This window comes from Centruroides sculpturatus, unplaced genomic scaffold, assembly GCF_000671375.1.
Source record: "Centruroides sculpturatus isolate CEXI.00-Female unplaced genomic scaffold, Cexi_2.0 scaffold1170, whole genome shotgun sequence".
Classification (NCBI taxonomy): Eukaryota; Metazoa; Arthropoda; class Arachnida; order Scorpiones; family Buthidae; genus Centruroides; species Centruroides sculpturatus.
In genome coordinates, this window is record NW_019385349.1 from 33,189 (window position 1) to 52,434 (window position 19,246).

The 19,246-nt window shown below is 29.4% G+C and overlaps 2 protein-coding genes across 2 annotated transcripts in view; both read left to right on the top strand.

Annotated features, from left to right (window-relative positions):
• Window positions 1–8,774: 8,774 nt before the first annotated feature.
• Window positions 8,775–13,243, top strand: LOC111637966 (E3 ubiquitin-protein ligase HACE1-like). The gene is made up of 6 exons (XM_023383577.1): window positions 8,775–8,998; window positions 9,380–9,451; window positions 11,134–11,188; window positions 12,421–12,510; window positions 12,689–12,793; window positions 13,150–13,243. The coding sequence occupies exons 1-6, from the start codon at window positions 8,980–8,982 to the stop codon at window positions 13,241–13,243; spliced, it is 435 nt and encodes a 144-aa protein (XP_023239345.1). The 5' UTR covers window positions 8,775–8,979.
• Window positions 13,244–14,306: 1,063 nt separating this feature from the next.
• The window catches only part of LOC111637967 (E3 ubiquitin-protein ligase HACE1-like), a 45,808-nt gene continuing 40,868 nt past the window's right edge, over window positions 14,307–19,246 (top strand). The window contains exons 1-6 of the mRNA XM_023383578.1: window positions 14,307–14,526; window positions 14,908–14,979; window positions 16,662–16,716; window positions 17,944–18,033; window positions 18,212–18,316; window positions 18,673–18,880. Of these exons, the coding sequence (XP_023239346.1) occupies window positions 14,508–14,526; window positions 14,908–14,979; window positions 16,662–16,716; window positions 17,944–18,033; window positions 18,212–18,316; window positions 18,673–18,880 (549 nt within the window). The 5' untranslated portion in view covers window positions 14,307–14,507. The remainder of the gene's footprint in view (window positions 14,527–14,907; window positions 14,980–16,661; window positions 16,717–17,943; window positions 18,034–18,211; window positions 18,317–18,672; window positions 18,881–19,246) is intronic.

Below are 19,246 nucleotides of genomic sequence, written 5' to 3' on the forward strand. Positions count from 1 at the left end.
TGAATGTTTTGTAGCTGCAGTCGTTAGTGAGATTTGAACATCTTGATTAATATCACGTTCTTGTAGAAATTTTTGAGTACAAAGGTCGAATTCAGTTCTGTAATAAACAAATATTTTACTTTGACCAAATTATATAACATACTTATGCTTTTTACACCAAACAAAACGGCGTTTAACATTGCGCTTTTTTTCTTCGAAGATCGTTATCAGGCCTTTATTATAAGTAAATATACAAAAACCCTATCTGAAAAATTCATAAAACTGGAAAACCTCTTCCAAATATAAAAACAATAATAATCGAAATCAGTTCAGATTTGACAGTGAAATAGAGTAACATGGTCATTAAAAAAGAATTTCTTTTTTTCAAGTAATTTGAGAAAAAATAAATAATAAAATGCGTAACTAACCCGCAATAGTGTGTCTGCAATATTCCATGCTTAGTTCCAATTTTGTACAGGCCATCATTGTTTATTTCAAGAACAACGTCAATAACATTTCTTAGGTCGCCCCTTCCTCTGTCTACATCAAGAATCGGCAGTCACATTATCTCCCACTTTAGCTGGCGGATGCGATTTCTCAGAAGCAGATTTCATTTGTTTTTGCCTGTTTCTGAAGGTTTTCAGCAGCTGTTTGTCTTGCCTTTTGGATATCATCACAATTTTAGAAGTTTCGATATCATTACCATCACTATCATCTGAATCATTGTGATCATTTGTCTGTCTATGAGTTAAATCAGTTTCAATAAGTTTTTGGAGGTCATCTTCATCTTGAATATCGTTTGTTATTTCTGGTGGTAGTGATGTCGTTGAAAGACCAGCTCTGGGTTCAACTCCAAACATAGCTTTGTAAGGCGATTGTTTTATGCCCGAATGATAGGTCCTGTTTTTCATAAATTGTACATACCTCAAGCTTTCTGACCATTTAGTCGATTGATTACAGTCGACCCTCCTATAACACTGTTGATTATTCCGTTTTATATGAATTCCATGTTGTACGAGTCGCTTAGATTTTACAAATACGTGTGTCGGGCTGTGAACGGCTGACGTATTTGTAAAATCTAAGTGACTGGTACAACATGGAATTCATATAAAACAGAATAATCAACAGTGTTATAGGGGGTCGACTGTATCTTTTAGCCAACATTAAAATGAGAAGAATTTCACTTTGCAAAATTTATTTTAAAAACCGCTCTCTCCATTTTAACTGATCAACTTGAACACTAGACGATGGCTCATCCATAATAACAATAAGAAAACAACACAAAACTTTTAAACTAGGTACGTTCAAAAAATCAAATTAATACAGCTTCACAAATTGCACGTAGGTATACAAGTCACAACACGATAGCGCGTAATGAGTGAATTCGCATTTTTCACGGATGCTCGCCCTTTGGTGTTTAAAAATGAAACTGTTTTATCTGGGTCATTTGAATCATTCTTGTGTATTAGCAGTAAAGATGAATAACAATAGAGAAGCTTTCTGTTGCGTTCCAAATTGAAATTTCAAAGCCATACGGGAGCCCAATATAAGTTTTCGTCTATTTTCACATGGAAAACATATGATTATTCGAAAATCGCTCGGTTATATTTATGAGCTGCTCCGAATTCCGAAAGAGTGGATTAGACTTAAGAATTGGCAAAATTTTCCCCATTGTTCAGCTTTACATGAAGGAGTTATACTGTCAATTTTAAAGGATTTTTCCTTAAAGTTTCAAATGCCAATAATTTTGTGAGGGGTTTCAGAGCTGATGTTTTTTTAACACAAAGGGCACAAATATGTATAGAACGATCTCGCTCATTTGTTTCGATACAACATAATGACGTGTCCCGCTAGCAATAATTGTTCTCCTTCTATAAAATTTCTCGATAAAAGCAACAAGCAGCATAGATCATTATATCGGACAGTAATATATTATTCTCCTTCATCCCCTTTCCTATCCTATTTTATTTTCACATTCGCTCCTCTTTTCTCACCTTTTAACTTAAGTATTTAACCCCAGACAATACCTATGAGTGGCCCTAGCTTTCATACCCTGAATGCTAAAGTGTCTAAAGTAATATATGATTAATTTTACATTACTAGTTACAAGCGACTAGGGATTCTCAAACGGGATCTTGGTTGTTTTTTAATCACGGGAAATCCGCAAATTTCTTAAAAATTCATTTTTTTCTTATTTTGTGTTAAGGTTGAAGAAATTTTGCAAATAGAAAGCATAATTGACTCAAACTGTCAGAATACATTTGTATTTATTAATGTTAAACCTCCTTATTAGTTTTTTAAATTTTTGTTCGTTATGGTATGTCACAAATGGTCAATAATCAATATGTAGCTTATTTGTGACAGGACTCTAAAAACTTTTTAGAGCCTGTAATATCTGGAATAACGCAGGTCTGCAAGTAAAAAACTGCATAGGATTTTTATACATTTTCTTATAGATTTCAACTTGGTAAAAATGAAAAAAATACCAAAAAAATTTCATCTCGTCAATTCTTTTTTTTACACTCAAGTCTTTGTATTTAGCGTAAAATTCCTAATTTACTTAAAATTTAGTAATTTTTTTTAATTTAAAAAAGGGCCTTAAAACGAAGACTTCTCACATTAATTCTATCAATTATAGCTGGACTTTGATATCTGCAAGAACTTTGTTTCATCGTAATTTCACAATTTCTACGAAATTCCCGGACAAAATTAATAGTTCACCCGGACAGCGAGTCAATTCCCGGACTGTCCGAGTGAAAACCGGACGGGTGGTAACATTATTCAAGAATAATTATTTTATAAAATTTAGTCATTATTGTTTTCATTATTATTTCTGTGTATTTTTTTCCAGATTTTGTTTGCTTATTTACTTGTACAATTTAGCAGAAGTAAATAAGCAAACAAAATCTGGAAAAAAAATACACAAAAATAATAATGAAAACAATAATGACTAAATTTTATAAAATAATTATTCTTGAATAATGTTACCACCCGTCCGGTTTTCACTCGGACAGTCCGGGAATTGACTCGCTGTCCGGGTGAACTATTAATTTTGTCCGGGAATTTCGTAGAAATTGTGAAATTACGATGAAACAAAGTTCTTGCAGATATCAAAGTCCAGCTATAATTGATAGAATTAATGTGAGAAGTCTTCGTTTTAAGGCCCTTTTTTAAATTAAAAAAAATTACTAAATTTTAAGTAAATTAGGAATTTTACGCTAAATACAAAGACTTGAGTGTAAAAAAAAGAATTGACGAGATGAAATTTTTTTGGTATTTTTTTCATTTTTACCAAGTTGAAATCTATAAGAAAATGTATAAAAATCCTATGCAGTTTTTTACTTGCAGACCTGCGTTATTCCAGATATTACAGGCTCTAAAAAGTTTTTAGAGTCCTGTCACAAATAAGCTACATATTGATTATTGACCATTTGTGACATACCATAACGAACAAAAATTTAAAAAACTAATAAGGAGGTTTAACATTAATAAATACAAATGTATTCTGACAGTTTGAGTCAATTATGCTTTCTATTTGCAAAATTTCTTCAACCTTAACACAAAATAAGAAAAAAATGAATTTTTAAGAAATTTGCGGATTTCCCGTGATTAAAAAACAACCAAGATCCCGTTTGAGAATCCCTAGTCGCTTGTAACTAGTAATGTAAAATTAATCATATATTACTTTAGACACTTTAGCATTCAGGGTATGAAAGCTAGGGCCACTCATAGGTATTGTCTGGGGTTAAATGCTTAAGTTAAAAGGTGAGAAAAGAGGAGCGAATGTGAAAATAAAATAGGATAGGAAAGGGGATGAAGGAGAATAATATATTACTGTCCGATATAATGATCTATGCTGCTTGTTGCTTTTATCGAGAAATTTTATAGAAGGAGAACAATTATTGCTAGCGGGACACGTCATTATGTTGTATCGAAACAAATGAGCGAGATCGTTCTATACATATTTGTGCCCTTTGTGTTAAAAAAACATCAGCTTTGACATTGTCCCATCAGGGCCGGATTTACAAGTAAAAAGCTATGTAAGTTTATGCTTAGGGCCTCGACTTTCAAGGGGCCTCAAACATTTGTAAAAAAAAAATTTTTTTGAAGTCAAATTTTGTAATAAACATTTTTAATACATAATAATTCAACAAACACTTATAAGTAACAGTTCACAATGAAAATTTTTATTAAATTGAATAAGAAAAAAGAATTGATTAATTCGACCAACAGATAGTATATTTGTCAAATAGTCAAGTAACAAAAACAAATAAGACTTTCTTTGATTGATTGTTTATTATTTCATATAACAACAAATCCAATCTCCACCTCAAAAAGAAATACAGTCGGCCCCCTATAACACTGTTGATTATTCCGTTTTATATGAATTCATGTTGTACGAGTCACTTAGATTTTACAAATACGTGTGCCGGGCTGTGAACGGCTCACGTATTTGTAAAATCTAAGTGACTCGTACAACATGGAATTCATATAAAACGGAAAAATCAATAGTGTTATAGGGGGGTCGCGTTTCTTACTCTAGAGGCCCACCAGTGGCCGAGTGGTCTTTGTACCCTAAACACTGGGAGTTTGGTCGTGGGTTCGCGCCGCGATCGGACAGGCTGGTTGCTTGGAATTTTCCGGGTTTTCTCCTTGCCAGTAACGACCAAATAGGAGGCCAGTTCCCCATAAAAGTCCTCCCGGAAGGCATTAGTTTCCCTCGCGTAACATCGCGCTCCAGAGAAGGCAACGGGAAACGTTTCACTCTGGATAGTAACCTTCCGTAGTAACATCTTGGCGTGACTAACTACTTACTAATCTGCGCCGGGTGTGGCCGAGGTCAAGAAAACCTGATATGGCACTATGAGATGAGATTCTTTTTATTAAAGTTTGCATGTCTCGTTTATACCATTCCTTGTTTTCCCCCAAATCGTGTTCCGGGGTTTCCAATTCCCTTATTTCCATCTTGCAGCATCTGAAAGTTGTTTTCTTCAATTTCGTGACTGACTCTTTACTGTCAGTTTCCCCTGTGCCTCTCTATCTCAGGGCAGGTATTTCACATTTTCCTAGTGAGGCTGCCGTGATCCCTATGCCCTTTTCCCTATATTTTCATTTCCTTTCCATTTTATCTTCTGATTTTTCAGAAGAAAACATGACTTCAACACTCCCATCTATATATCAGGAGTTTAGAATAGAATAGAATAGAATGTTTATTAACGTAATAGGCAATAGCCTGTTACAAGGGGGATGTTTATACAATTATTAGAACTTTACATACATTAACTTTTCGATGAGCATTCGCCTTCCGTCTGTTACAATCAGGGTGGTTGGATTTCACAATTTCTTAATTATCTACATAGATTTATTTCTACATCTAATTATATTTTAACTTATACATCACATTCAGTATGTACCTTTTTACCCGTTTTAAATACACTTCAAACTTATATATCAGGAGTTCATTTACCCTTATTACCATTACCATCAGTCTTTCTTCGAATGGTTTGTCCATTCCTCTAATACTCGTTAAGGTCCACTATGTTTGTGTACCCTTCTGATTTCTTCCTTTACTCAAAACGTCATTTTACTGGCTTTACCTCTTCATGATATACCTTTCCCTTCCACTTTCTTTATATTTCCGTTGTTCTAACATATTGTTATACCCTCCATTGGTGTCCTTCCAAACTACCCCTCTTGTTCCTCTATAATGTATATTGAGCTCCCTTTCGGTTAACTATTCCACATCTCTTCGAATCTTCCATATCATTTCTTCCTTTATCTTTGTTACAGCTAGTGTTGCATTATATGAGATGAGATTCTTACTCTAATCGCTTCTCAGAGACGCGTGTCGCCAGGAGCTACAGAACGTTGTTGTATTGAATGTGCCGTCTTTTATCCGATGTTCAATGCAGCTCCGCACTGCCCTAATTTACATTATTTTGCGTCACGGTATCAGTCATTGATGCAAAATTTGTATCTATGCTTTTTTGACTCTGCACAAAAGAGGGTTTAGGAGTATGTCCTTAAAAAAGGAAATAACTAAAAATAACGCCAAAAAGCGTTATTTTTAGTTATTTTCTTCACATAAAATAACGAACGGACTGACTCCTTACACCTCTCCTCTCTTAATCAACAAAGTGACAAAGAAAAATGCCAATGAATACAGCAGAGGTTACTGAAAAATTAGTAATGGTAACAAATTTTGAACAAAAACCGAATGTGTTTAATTCTTTAAGCTTTTCGATCATCAAGTAAATATATAAAATTATTATTGTGTAATATCGAAAATTATACGAATAGGCCTATAGCATGATCATTTAATAACTTAATTTTTTAAGTAAAATATAGCCTACTTAATAATTTTTTTTGTTTTATTTATTTTTTATTCTTTCTACTCCATGGGTACTAAGAGAACCTCTTCAATCATAATCATTATGTGTTCGGTTCGGCCATGTGTCAAATCACTCGTAAAAAGTTCCTATGGTTTTTTGACTGTCCGGATTAGATCTCTGATGCCTCAGAGCAGTAGGCTGACGTCTTAACCTAATAATTATCAAAGATACATATTTGTATATAATTTTAATTATTCAGAATCACCTATCAATAAATAACATATTAGAACAAAACAATTTATTGTTCAACCCATTCGATAAACGAAATAATGAATATGAAAAAATAATTGAAAATTATAATTTCATAATTGTTCGAATTATTAGAATAATAACAAAGAAAGATATTATAATAGATAGAAGGTGCCAAAAGTACGGTCCCAAGGACAAATCCGGTCCATGAACATATTTGACACATCATTTGTAAATTATAGAAATAGGCTTTTTGTATACTGTAAATGGAATATTTGTGTCCCGCCTACGTAAGAATTATGTGTAGTTTTGTCTGCCAATTGTAAAGTTTGGGCGCCACTGCAATGAATTATTACAAAATAATCATACTCAAAATGCTAACTGTATTTTGTTACAAGTTTCAAGGTTGAAGAATGTAGTTTCTGGGGTTCGTGCCAAAATATTCATATTTAGCTTTAAAACATTAATAATACTCAATATTCGTTATTATTGAGCATCATTAATGTTTCATCATCAGCCCAAAAAGTGCTTAAAATTTACTCCATTTTAATTGTAAAATGAATAATAAAAATATAATAAAACATTGAAGTGTATATAACTTAATGCAACGCTAAATGGTAGCTTCATGTAATACTGTACATAATTTATACATTAGATAAAATTCCATGCATTATTTAGCTAATAATACGTATTTTAAATTATTTTCAGAAAAAAAAAACTAAATTTATTAATATTAGTTATAATAAAAGAAATACATAAATGAATGAATGATTATATTGCACGGCATTTCTTATCTGTATCACTTTGGACACAAGCAGCTAGGCATGGTTTGATCTTGTCTTTTATCGGCTAGTTGGGCATGAGCTTCTAGGCTATACAGCCCCTATTAAAAAAAAAAAAAAAGAAAAACAAACCACCCAGTCGAAGGCTGAGTCTCAATAGATCGCAGTATGGTGGCTGCTCTTCTAAGTACGACACCCCGACCGGTACCTAGGTCGTCTGCGGACGATTTGGTGCCCACACGTCACACCTGCAAGGTCTGTTACGAGAAGCGGACGGCGTACACGCCTCGACGCCGTCCTGATGCTCCTCCGTCTAGGGGCCTCTTCGCCGAGACGGTCGGCCCGCGAGGACCGACACTACCGTCAGGGTTAACGACGCCTTTCGACGCAAAGGACACGTACGATATCGTTGCCGCGGCTAGGGGGGATTCTGACTTAGAGGCGTTCAGTCATAATCCCACGGATGGTAGCTTCGCACCACTGGCCGCTCGACCAAGCACATGTACCAAGTGTCCGAACCTGCGGTTCCTCTCGTACTGAGCAGGATTACTATCGCAACGACTAGTCATCAGTAGGGTAAAACTAACCTGTCTCATTATACTATTACATGACAATTACATGACGTAATTGTCATGTAATAGTATGCGTTTATGATGGTCATTATGCGGGGAATAATGACTCCCGAGTGGTCTTTTAAGGATGACTGGCCCGTATTCAGGCGTTACAGACGTGGAGCAAACCCGGAAAACTCCACGTGGACAGCCCTTCCGGGCAAGGCGCGAACCCACGACCGAACTTCCAGTGTTCAGGGAACGGAACCGTTGGCCACTGATGGGCCACATGCTTTTGGTCTCGTTCTTCCGCGATCGCGCTGATCTGTTAGCAAATTAGAATGGAAAACATAGAATAAAAATAATCATTTCTATGATTTTTTCATGATTTTTATTATTCACTATGAATTATAATATGAAAAGAAAAGAAATAAGAAAAAATTGTAGAATCTCATCTTTTCCACTCAAGAAAACGCATTAAAATTTTTTAAAAATGTATTCAAATATTTCCTCTTTTCTAATACGATATATAAATTCTATTTTAAAAAATTTCCAAATTAAAATGGAAAATGAAAATAAACGATTTTATTACTACACAAAGACTTCATTTTCGGGAAATTTCAATCTGATATTATTCAACACGAGCATTTCGGCAAGTTTCTGTTTATTAACGTCAATAAAATACCTTTTTTATATGAAAACTTTATGTAAAATAAAAATTTAAAAATATTTTTAATTTGAAACATTTTCTTCACAAATCCTTCCTATTTAGCAATTTTTTTTAAAGAATTGTTTTACACGATTTTTTTTGTTTTTGTTTTAAATACTACTCAATTAATTTCACAACTTAATTAATTGCTTAAATTTGCTTAATTAAATTTGTTTCGTTTATTTCATTTTATTAACTATATAAAGTGTGGACCCACAATCCCTGGTGAACAGAACCGCAGTGGATTATGGAGGTGGCCTGCACGAATATAACACATAAGAAGTCGGTTAGGTGGGCGCCGGATTTAAGCTCTTTTTTTCGTCTCGAATGGACAGTTACACAGGAAAGTCGTCACTGATATATCGATGATCGTGTAAATGGGTAACGTTGTGATTGGTATTCGTATATGATTTCTTTCTACTTTACAATTATCTCATTCTCCTCGTCTTCGTCACTTAATGTTATTTAATGATGTATGAAACTGCAGGCGGCATATCTTGTAATAGACGTCAAAGTTTATTTGATTATATTATCGGTTTATGACGTCACAATATAAAAGATACTGTGTATTGTGAAATATACAATATACAATTGTGTATCAATATACAACACCAGTTTGTGAACCATATTAAAAGACACTACATTTTTTAAAACTTATTGGTATTTCAACTTATTAATTCGAAGTAATATTATGTATACATATACAACGTATATTATTGTTATAAATTATATGGAAATTATATATTTATATTTATAAAATAATATTTTTTCCTACAGTTGAATTAATGGAGTTCCTGCAGCAAATCACTCGGTCGTTAAGATTTGCTCGGGCTGTAGAACTTCCTGCAGGTAATCATTTGTGATCTGATTTTATATTTATAGTATTTCGACTGACTACATTTGATTATTTTATATTAAATTTGTACACTATTCGGTTCATATTAGTATATAATATGCTCTTATTGAATGTAATAAAACAGTTATTTAAATAGTATTTTAAATAAATTCATTATAATTAAGTAATGATTTTGTTAATTAAAATATTAGTAAACTCAGAAATTTATTATAAGATATTAATTATCTATTAAACTGATTTAAAAAGAATTACTTGTAAATGTACTGTACAATCTTCAATGCCTAAAAATAGTATTATCCATTGTAGAAAAGCTTTACAATATTTTTTCCTGTAAAATTAAAATGTGGAAAGTTTTTTAATTTATACAGACATTTCTAGAATAGAAATGACAAATTAAAGAATTATTATATAATATATAGTAATTACAGAAATAAAATAAATTTGATTTATATATATTACATTAATATTATCTTGTGATGAATATTTTTGGGGTGCAACTACAAAATAATTAAATTTATTTTTTTTTTATTTTAAAATTTCCTATTCTGTATTTTGTTACAACTATACATGATCCATCTGTTTTAGATAAAACTTGTTTTTGTCTGTTATTTGTCTTAATATTAAAATGAGTAGTTCATTTTAATAATAATTATATAATAACATGTTTTTTATGATAATTAATCATGTATCATTTGAATAGTGATTTTTAATATAACACATTTTACTACAGAATAGCTATAAAATATTGTTCAGAATACTAAGCACATTTTCAATGATTATAGAAATATGATGATATTTTTAAGCAAACATAAACATTTCAACATTTGTTTATATGAGAAAATGATCAAGATAATGAAGTCTATTTGCAAGGTGAATTTTAAGATTTACTGAAGATTTATTTATTTGACACTTACTCCTAATATATTTAAAAATAATCTATCTTGTACACAAATAGTTAGAGTAGAATATGGAAGTGGAAAAATTAAATTTTTTATAAGTGTTTCAATGCATATTTTCAAGTGTTTTTTTCCTGTAAGTTTTTCATTAGTAATAAAACAGGTTCAAAAGATCATTAACTTGTGTAATTTATGTAAGAAGAATATTTTTACATATACTGTATATAATGTGTGTGTGTAAGTTTAAAGCTTACACACACACATTATATACAGTAAAACCTGTTAATTTGGAATTCAGAGCATTGGCATTTTAAAAAATACACAATTTTGCATTGTGTATTTTTTAAAATGATGAATTTTTCAATTCTAATCTGGGGTTTAACAACTGTTATCTTGCTCTTAGACAGATGCATCAAGATTTGATCAAGGAAGAGTTAGAAAAGGAATCATAAACAAAAATACGTTTTTTTAAGCTCAAATTAGTAAATGTTGGCAATGACAAGAATGATGCCACTACTACTTTTGCACTGTAAAAGTTTATCAAACACTTATATACTGTTCAAGTAAACAATAAAATTTGACTTTAAAATGTACTTTAAATGAACATCAATACACACTTGAGTGAAAACCTTGCTAATTCAGTCTAAGCTTTCTCCCAATTAATCCAAATTAGTAAGGTTCTACTGTATGTAATATATACATATAGACTAATATATTTCAAGATAATTTTTACACTTAAAGAAATGTTTTGTATTATAATTTGATGATAAATTTTCTAGATCCTAATGCTGCTGCATATGTTTTAATACCAATGGTCATAGGAAATCAACATAGGTAAGAAATAAATATAATTTTAGAAAATTGTAAACTTATTTAATAATTATAATTTTACTAACTAAATACTGGAATGAATGCTTAATTTTAATTATATTATTTAAGATTTTGAATATTCCTTCAAGCATTATATTAAATTTTATAATTTTTGTAAATGGAATATGAAACATTTTTTTTATTATGTGAAAGTTAAATTAAATATAATTTAAATTTTACATAATAAAAAAACAAATGTTTCATATTCAAATGTTTCAAATATTTGATATGATAAAAAAAATAAACTGGATTTTGTTTTATTTTATGAAACTATTTATTTTATCAACTAAATAAAGATAACTGATGAAAACTGCCATGTGTCTTCAAAATATACTGTAAAATTAGTGTTTAATAAGTAAAAAAATACTGGATTTCTATCTATAATAATTTTAATACATAAGTAAATAAATCTGGTTGCCATTCTCTTTGAAGTAGTCCTCCATTGCATTTATACAGTGATCCCATTGCTTCTGCCAAACCTCAAGCGTTTCTTGGAAGTCATTGTTTGAAAAATTCTGAAGCACTTATTGTGATTTAGACTAGATATACCTGACTATATTGAAATGCCTTCTCTTGAGTTTCAATTTGATTTTGGAGAACAAAAAGAAGTTACAAGGGGTTAAATTCAGTAAGTAAGGAGGATGGGGAAATACTCATGTTTTGTGTAAAAAATATTCACATTTTGAAGACTATGTATAGAGTTGCCATTTGAAACCATGTTGTTTGATTGCAATATTTCTAGCTGCCTATGACACGACATGAATGTCATTGCCATTTCACACTAACAAATACCTGAGTTTTTAGGCAGTGTAGTGATTTTGCTTGTAGTGCAACAGGGAAGATCCCAAATAGAACCTGAAAGCAAAGATATAGACATTGATTAAGTTTTCAAGCTGTGATTTTTCATCAAGGTGTGATGTGATATCAGTGGTTTAATGCTAAAAAATAAAATCAGAAGAAAGGTAAAAAGCTGGATTACAAAGATTTAAAACAACAGATGAAGACAGATGTTGTTGAGAGTTCTAAAAAATGAAAATAATAATCACTTGAAATAAAATGTATGTTATTTATAACGTTTTTTAAAATATATAGATAAATAAGTAAATAGTGGCTATTTATTATTTTAAAACTTGTCTTATTTTTGAATAATTTAATATTTGTTAATTAAATTTATTATAAATCTTTTATAATTTCAGATCTGTATCTGACCTATTAGCAGCATCAACTTTTGATGTTAATTACCCATTTGGAAGAGCTCAAAGAAATCTTTTACAAATAGCTGCAAAGTGTGTATTTAATATTTATTTTATAAAGCTATTTTAATAAAAAAAACTTAAAACTTTTTATATATTTATTTTTATTATTTAGAAATATATATTTAATAAACTTACATTAAGTAACATATTGAATTGTTTTATTGTCATTTCCTTTATTTTTAAAGATTAAATTAAATTATATTTTTAGTTGTGGAGCTTATGAATGTTTGGTTCTTCTTTTGAGAAAAGGAGCCAATGTTAATTATCAAGATATTGCTGGATGCACTGCATTGCATTTAGCAGCACGAAATGGGTGTGTAGTTTTCATAAACATATTTTATTATATTTGATTTAATTATTTGGCCATATGAAGCATATGTAATTTAATAGTAAATACCTATTTTAATATTTTTTTATAAACTATTGACTTTGACAATTTTTAAATAGAAATGTTAAATATTAAACTATCTGTTGCTTATTAAAAAAATTTACTAAAACAATTTTATTCTATATAATTTAATTAACCAGTTCTTGTTCAAGGTCTTCAATTATTCATCTAGTTTTCATGTAGTTTTAATTAGAATATTTATGTTGTGTTATGTCAATAAATTCTTTTTTGATTAAATATTAATTATAATAAATATAAATATATGTATATTTTTATTACAGACAAAAAAAGTGTTTAACAAAATTATTAGAATATAAAGCTGATGTAAATATACGANGGTCGGCCCGCGAGGACCGACACTACCGTCAGGGCTAACGACGCCTTTCGACGCAAAGGACACGTACGATATCGTTGCCGCGGCTAGGGGGGATTCTGACTTAGAGGCGTTCAGTCATAATCCCACGGATGGTAGCTTCGCACCACTGGCCGCTCGACCAAGCACATGTACCAAGTGTCCGAACCTGCGGTTCCTCTCGTACTGAGCAGGATTACTATCGCAACGACTAGTCATCAGTAGGGTAAAACTAACCTGTCTCATTATACTATTACATGACAATTACATGACGTAATTGTCATGTAATAGTATGCGTTTATGATGGTCATTATGCGGGGAATAATGACTCCCGAGTGGTCTTTTAAGGATGACTGGCCCGTATTCAGGCGTTACAGACGTGGAGCAAACCCGGAAAACTCCACGTGGACAGCCCTTCCGGGCAAGGCGCGAACCCACGACCGAACTTCCAGTGTTCAGGGAACGGAACCGTTGGCCACTGATGGGCCACATGCTTTTGGTCTCGTTCTTCCGCGATCGCGCTGATCTGTTAGCAAATTAGAATGGAAAACATAGAATAAAAATAATCATTTCTATGATTTTTTCATGATTTTTATTATTCACTATGAATTATAATATGAAAAGAAAAGAAATAAGAAAAAATTGTAGAATCTCATCTTTTCCACTCAAGAAAACGCATTAAAATTTTTTAAAAATGTATTCAAATATTTCCTCTTTTCTAATACGATATATAAATTCTATTTTAAAAAATTTCCAAATTAAAATGGAAAATGAAAATAAACGATTTTATTACTACACAAAGACTTCATTTTCGGGAAATTTCAATCTGATATTATTCAACACGAGCATTTCGGCAAGTTTCTGTTTATTAACGTCAATAAAATACCTTTTTTATATGAAAACTTTATGTAAAATAAAAATTTAAAAATATTTTTAATTTGAAACATTTTCTTCACAAATCCTTCCTATTTAGCAATTTTTTTTAAAGAATTGTTTTACACGATTTTTTTTGTTTTTGTTTTAAATACTACTCAATTAATTTCACAACTTAATTAATTGCTTAAATTTGCTTAATTAAATTTGTTTCGTTTATTTCATTTTATTAACTATATAAAGTGTGGACCCACAATCCCTGGTGAACAGAACCGCAGTGGATTATGGAGGTGGCCTGCACGAATATAACACATAAGAAGTCGGTTAGGTGGGCGCCGGATTTAAGCTCTTTTTTTCGTCTCGAATGGACAGTTACACAGGAAAGTCGTCACTGATATATCGATGATCGTGTAAATGGGTAACGTTGTGATTGGTATTCGTATATGATTTCTTTCTACTTTACAATTATCTCATTCTCCTCGTCTTCGTCACTTAATGTTATTTAATGATGTATGAAACTGCAGGCGGCATATCTTGTAATAGACGTCAAAGTTTATTTGATTATATTATCGGTTTATGACGTCACAATATAAAAGATACTGTGTATTGTGAAATATACAATATACAATTGTGTATCAATATACAACACCAGTTTGTGAACCATATTAAAAGACACTACATTTTTTAAAACTTATTGGTATTTCAACTTATTAATTCGAAGTAATATTATGTATACATATACAACGTATATTATTGTTATAAATTATATGGAAATTATATATTTATATTTATAAAATAATATTTTTTCCTACAGTTGAATTAATGGAGTTCCTGCAGCAAATCACTCGGTCGTTAAGATTTGCTCGGGCTGTAGAACTTCCTGCAGGTAATCATTTGTGATCTGATTTTATATTTATAGTATTTCGACTGACTACATTTGATTATTTTATATTAAATTTGTACACTATTCGGTTCATATTAGTATATAATATGCTCTTATTGAATGTAATAAAACAGTTATTTAAATAGTATTTTAAATAAATTCATTATAATTAAGTAATGATTTTGTTAATTAAAATATTAGTAAACTCAGAAATTTATTATAAGATATTAATTATCTATTAAACTGATTTAAAAAGAATTACTTGTAAATGTACTGTACAATCTTCAATGCCTAAAAATAGTATTATCCATTGTAGAAAAGCTTTACAATATTTTTTCCTGTAAAATTAAAATGTGGAAAGTTTTTTAATTTATACAGACATTTCTAGAATAGAAATGACAAATTAAAGAATTATTATATAATATATAGTAATTACAGAAATAAAATAAATTTGATTTATATATATTACATTAATATTATCTTGTGATGAATATTTTTGGGGTGCAACTACAAAATAATTAAATTTATTTTTTTTTTATTTTAAAATTTCCTATTCTGTATTTTGTTACAACTATACATGATCCATCTGTTTTAGATAAAACTTGTTTTTGTCTGTTATTTGTCTTAATATTAAAATGAGTAGTTCATTTTAATAATAATTATATAATAACATGTTTTTTATGATAATTAATCATGTATCATTTGAATAGTGATTTTTAATATAACACATTTTACTACAGAATAGCTATAAAATATTGTTCAGAATACTAAGCACATTTTCAATGATTATAGAAATATGATGATATTTTTAAGCAAACATAAACATTTCAACATTTGTTTATATGAGAAAATGATCAAGATAATGAAGTCTATTTGCAAGGTGAATTTTAAGATTTACTGAAGATTTATTTATTTGACACTTACTCCTAATATATTTAAAAATAATCTATCTTGTACACAAATAGTTAGAGTAGAATATGGAAGTGGAAAAATTAAATTTTTTATAAGTGTTTCAATGCATATTTTCAAGTGTTTTTTTCCTGTAAGTTTTTCATTAGTAATAAAACAGGTTCAAAAGATCATTAACTTGTGTAATTTATGTAAGAAGAATATTTTTACATATACTGTATATAATGTGTGTGTGTAAGTTTAAAGCTTACACACACACATTATATACAGTAAAACCTGTTAATTTGGAATTCAGAGCATTGGCATTTTAAAAAATACACAATTTTGCATTGTGTATTTTTTAAAATGATGAATTTTTCAATTCTAATCTGGGGTTTAACAACTGTTATCTTGCTCTTAGACAGATGCATCAAGATTTGATCAAGGAAGAGTTAGAAAAGGAATCATAAACAAAAATACGTTTTTTTAAGCTCAAATTAGTAAATGTTGGCAATGACAAGAATGATGCCACTACTACTTTTGCACTGTAAAAGTTTATCAAACACTTATATACTGTTCAAGTAAACAATAAAATTTGACTTTAAAATGTACTTTAAATGAACATCAATACACACTTGAGTGAAAACCTTGCTAATTCAGTCTAAGCTTTCTCCCAATTAATCCAAATTAGTAAGGTTCTACTGTATGTAATATATACATATAGACTAATATATTTCAAGATAATTTTTACACTTAAAGAAATGTTTTGTATTATAATTTGATGATAAATTTTCTAGATCCTAATGCTGCTGCATATGTTTTAATACCAATGGTCATAGGAAATCAACATAGGTAAGAAATAAATATAATTTTAGAAAATTGTAAACTTATTTAATAATTATAATTTTACTAACTAAATACTGGAATGAATGCTTAATTTTAATTATATTATTTAAGATTTTGAATATTCCTTCAAGCATTATATTAAATTTTATAATTTTTGTAAATGGAATATGAAACATTTTTTTTATTATGTGAAAGTTAAATTAAATATAATTTAAATTTTACATAATAAAAAAACAAATGTTTCATATTCAAATGTTTCAAATATTTGATATGATAAAAAAAATAAACTGGATTTTGTTTTATTTTATGAAACTATTTATTTTATCAACTAAATAAAGATAACTGATGAAAACTGCCATGTGTCTTCAAAATATACTGTAAAATTAGTGTTTAATAAGTAAAAAAATACTGGATTTCTATCTATAATAATTTTAATACATAAGTAAATAAATCTGGTTGCCATTCTCTTTGAAGTAGTCCTCCATTGCATTTATACAGTGATCCCATTGCTTCTGCCAAACCTCAAGCGTTTCTTGGAAGTCATTGTTTGAAAAATTCTGAAGCACTTATTGTGATTTAGACTAGATATACCTGACTATATTGAAATGCCATCTCTTGAGTTTCAATTTGATTTTGGAGAACAAAAAGAAGTTACAAGGGGTTAAATTCAGTAAGTAAGGAGGATGGGGAAATACTCATGTTTTGTGTAAAAAATATTCACATTTTGAAGACTATGTATAGAGTTGCCATTTGAAACCATGTTGTTTGATTGCAATATTTCTAGCTGCCTATGACACGACATGAATGTCATTGCCATTTCACACTAACAAATACCTGAGTTTTTAGGCAGTGTAGTGATTTTGCTTGTAGTGCAACAGGGAAGATCCCAAATAGAACCTGAAAGCAAAGATATAGACATTGATTAAGTTTTCAAGCTGTGATTTTTCATCAAGATGTGATGTGGTATCAGTGGTCCAATGCTAAAAAATAAAATCAGAAGAAAGGTAAAAAGCTGGATTACAAAGATTTAAAACAACAGATGAAGACAGATGTTGTTGAGAGTTCTAAAAAATAAAAATAATAATCACTTGAAATGTATGTTATTTATAACGTTTTTTAAAATATATAGATAAATAAGTAAATAGTGGCTATTTATTATTTTAAAACTTGTCTTATTTTTGAATAATTTAATATTTGTTAATTAAATTTATTATAAATCTTTTATAATTTCAGATCTGTATCTGACCTATTAGCAGCATCAACTTTTGATGTTAATTACCCATTTGGAAGAGCTCAAAGAAATCTTTTACAAATAGCTGCAAAGTGTGTATTTAATATTTATTTTATAAAGCTATTTTAATAAAAAAAACTTAAAACTTTTTATATATTTATTTTTATTATTTAGAAATATATATTTAATAAACTTACATTAAGTAACATATTGAATTGTTTTATTGTCATTTCCTTTATTTTTAAAGATTAAATTAAATTATATTTTTAGTTGTGGAGCTTATGAATGTTTGGTTCTTCTTTTGAGAAAAGGAGCCAATGTTAATTATCAAGATATTGCTGGATGCACTGCATTGCATTTAGCAGCACGAAATGGGTGTGTAGTTTTCATAAACATATTTTATTATATTTGATTTAATTATTTGGCCATATGAAGCATATGTAATTTAATAGTAAATACCTATTTTAATATTTTTTTATAAACTATTGACTTTGACAATTTTTAAATAGAAATGTTAAATATTAAACTATCTGTTGCTTATTAAAAAAATTTACTAAAACAATTTTATTCTATATAATTTAATTAACCAGTTCTTGTTCAAGGTCTTCAATTATTCATCTAGTTTTCATGTAGTTTTAATTAGAATATTTATGTTGTGTTATGTCAATAAATTCTTTTTTGATTAAATATTAATTATAATAAATATAAATATATGTATATTTTTATTACAGACAAAAAAAGTGTTTAACAAAATTATTAGAATATAAAGCTGATGTAAATATACGAAACAATGAAGGACTGACTACAATACATTGGCTAGCAGTAAATGGAAGAACTGAATTACTTCATGATATGCTACAGTATGTGAAGGATGTGGATGTTGAAGATGGACAAGGACAAACTGCTTTACATGTTGCATGTCAAAATGGACATAAAACAGTAATTTCAGCACTTAAAAAATTTTTTTATTTTAGATTTGTTATATTTACAATTAAATACATATACATTTTATCAGGTCAGTCCATAAGTTCGTGCGCATTTTTATCTACAAAAAAAGCAACAAAAAATTTTAATTAAATTTTATTTCAATCTATAATGTATTCACCATTATTTTGTACAATTTCTTGCCATCTTGATGGTAGCTTTTTAATCCCGTCTTTGTAAAATGATTTCGGTTTTGAATCAAAATATTCAGAAATAGCCTTTTTTACATTGTTCTCATCCTCAAAAGTTTTTCCTTTTAAAAAATTCTGCAAACTCCGAAAAAGATGATAATCACTGGGAGCAATATCTGGCAAATATGGT